The 2,424-nt window shown below is 41.8% G+C and overlaps 1 protein-coding gene across 1 annotated transcript in view; it reads right to left on the reverse strand.

The window, feature by feature from the left end:
• Positions 1-993: 993 nt before the first annotated feature.
• C4BPB (complement component 4 binding protein, beta) overlaps positions 994-2,424 on the reverse strand; it is a 6,099-nt gene continuing 4,668 nt past the window's right edge. The window contains exons 6-7 of the mRNA XM_006754412.2: positions 1,697-1,823; positions 994-1,204 (exon numbers count right to left, since the gene is read on the reverse strand). Coding sequence (XP_006754475.1) covers positions 1,061-1,204; positions 1,697-1,823 — 271 coding nt within the window. The 3' untranslated portion in view covers positions 994-1,060. The remainder of the gene's footprint in view (positions 1,205-1,696; positions 1,824-2,424) is intronic.

A 2,424-nucleotide genomic window follows, 5' to 3' on the forward strand; every position in this document is an offset into this window, starting at 1 on the left:
TCCTCCCTAATCTCTGTCTCTAACTTTTACTCATTTTTAAAGGCTCAAATAACTATGACATATTCCTGGACAATCTTCCTGCCTCTAACTCTTCCCAGATGGACATCATGCTCCTCACATGTGAGCTCCCATAGCACACTGTTCTGTGAAAAGTACCTATTTTGTTCTAAACCTCCTGAACTAAGACATGTACATCCATGTCTTGTGTCTATTCAGAGACTGTGGGCTACTCAAGAGTCTATCTCTTTTTCTTCTTAACTTTGCATAGAGATTTTCCATTATTTCAAGCTCTCTTGTGTGTTTTGATTGTATTTTCCTCAGATTTCCTATGTGTCTTAAACAGAGGGCAGAGTGGGAGATGGAAGAAGCTTGTGCTATCAGCTCAGTAAAACATCTTGACAGGAAAACCTTGAGATTCTTGCGTCTTCTGCCCTCAAAAAATAAAAGAATATATTCGCTTGTGGTGCACCATCTCAAATTTACCATGCAGGATGGGTTTCATCCAAAAGGCCGTGAGCAATCTTACTGCCGAAGACTTGGAAACCTGGTTTCACAAATAGGATCTAGGGGCAAAACCCAGGAGAGAGTTTCGGTCCTACTTCTACTTTTTCCTCAATGGCTCATTTTAAGATATAATTGTTTTGAGCCTATTTCCCAAAATAAAAGGTTAATTTTTACCTCATAATTTTGGTTCACTTGAGGCTAATTTTGGCTGCATCATTCCTGTCTCATATTCAGATGAGGCACACTCTTAGCTATGATCTGAGCTTTTGATTTTCCTGGCATACAGGAAATCAAACCCTTTTCTCCCCATTAATGTTCTGCTAATTTTTGTCTTAAACAGACAACCATCACACTTGGTCTTTCCACATTCAAACATACATATATGCATACACACACACACACACACACACACACACGGTCCATCATACAACTGCAGTTGATTACTATGAAGTTGCTTTCCAGTCCAATGAGAGAAAAATCTGAAACCAATTTCAGAACCAAGAGGAAACTTTATTTATAGGTATATTGACATTACCCAGTCAACTCAGCTACAATGTCAGGGCGATATTTTTGCCTCCAACTCAGCTTTCTTTATTTCCAGAGAATATTTTAGTTCCTCCATTGTTGAGCCATTTTCCTTTAATCTTTGCATAAAGTTCTCTACGGCTTTGCAAAGTTCCTCACTCTCTTGAAAGGCAAGCTGAAGAAAGAAACATTTTTGTAAATAACAGCTTAAGAACGGAGAGCCAGCTTGATATTCTGAAGGTAATGAGTAGTGCCTAGGTCTGTGAATGGAGGCTCAGAACCAGGTGAATATATACCCGAGTTGCGGGCTCAATCCCTAGTAAGGGGTGAGCAGGAGGCAGCCGATCAATCATTGATGTTTTTCTCTTTCTCCCCCTTCCTCTCTGAAATCAATAAAGATATGATAGACATGAGTTTATGTACCTTGCTCTATAAAGTACACAAGACAATGAGTCCTACTAACAGCACCTCGTCGGGTGGCAAATGGGAACTACCAGATATAAAAATGTGAGGTGATAGTTTATGCGCCCCATTCTACAATCAGGTCAAGGCCAACCCATTCAAAAACATCCCAAATGGATCAGCTATTTACTAAGCAAGTACTAGGAGCAATGCCAGGCCCTGAAGATCCAGCTGCGAACAAGACCAACAAGAGCCTACTGCTCACCAGTGCCTTCTCGTGTGCAGTCCGTGGAGCTGGTTTGGGAGCTTCTGGGATCAATTCACAGACCGGAGGTGCAGCGTTCCATTCCCCATCAATGCACTGCTGCTCTTGTGTGCCCACCAAGCGGTATCTGCACAGAAATTAGAATGGCCACAATGCCTTTCCACCTTCTGAGCTGGACAACGAAGGCTGGTTTTGTGTTGCTATATTTCAGAATTTCTTACTGTGATAGAACCCACCTCTCGGCCCTAGATCCATAAGGCATGTTGAAGTTCTCTCAGTATTACAGGGTGGTACTAAAGTAAAACCGCTCCCTGGGGTGTGGAGAGCCCAACTGATGAATCAACCCATAAAATATGGAGAAGTGAGAAATTCTGAATATGTGCGTTTATACATACAGTTTTTGGATGGGGAGGGTGAGGGAAGAACTTTAAATAAGCACCTGTCTTCTAGGCTCTAAAAAGGAGTAGAAAGCTAGAGAGAGCCTTCAAATACATCTTAGTGAACTGGCTGAAAAGAGGCTGCAGCTTCTAATCAGAAAAAGACGTGAGAGTTGACTGCAGTCCGTTCTCCAACATAATGAGATTGAAATGCTAGTGAGGGCACATAACCCTGAGTCAATGAGGCAAGGGAAAGAAAAAGCTAGGCGATCTGTAAGGTGGGTGACCAGGCAGTCTAAGTTAAGGCTAGACCTTAACTAGGGTATTTTAAGGACCTATATTCTAAATCTT

This window comes from Myotis davidii, unplaced genomic scaffold, assembly GCF_000327345.1.
Source record: "Myotis davidii unplaced genomic scaffold, ASM32734v1 scaffold710, whole genome shotgun sequence".
NCBI classification, from domain to species: domain Eukaryota; kingdom Metazoa; phylum Chordata; class Mammalia; order Chiroptera; family Vespertilionidae; genus Myotis; species Myotis davidii.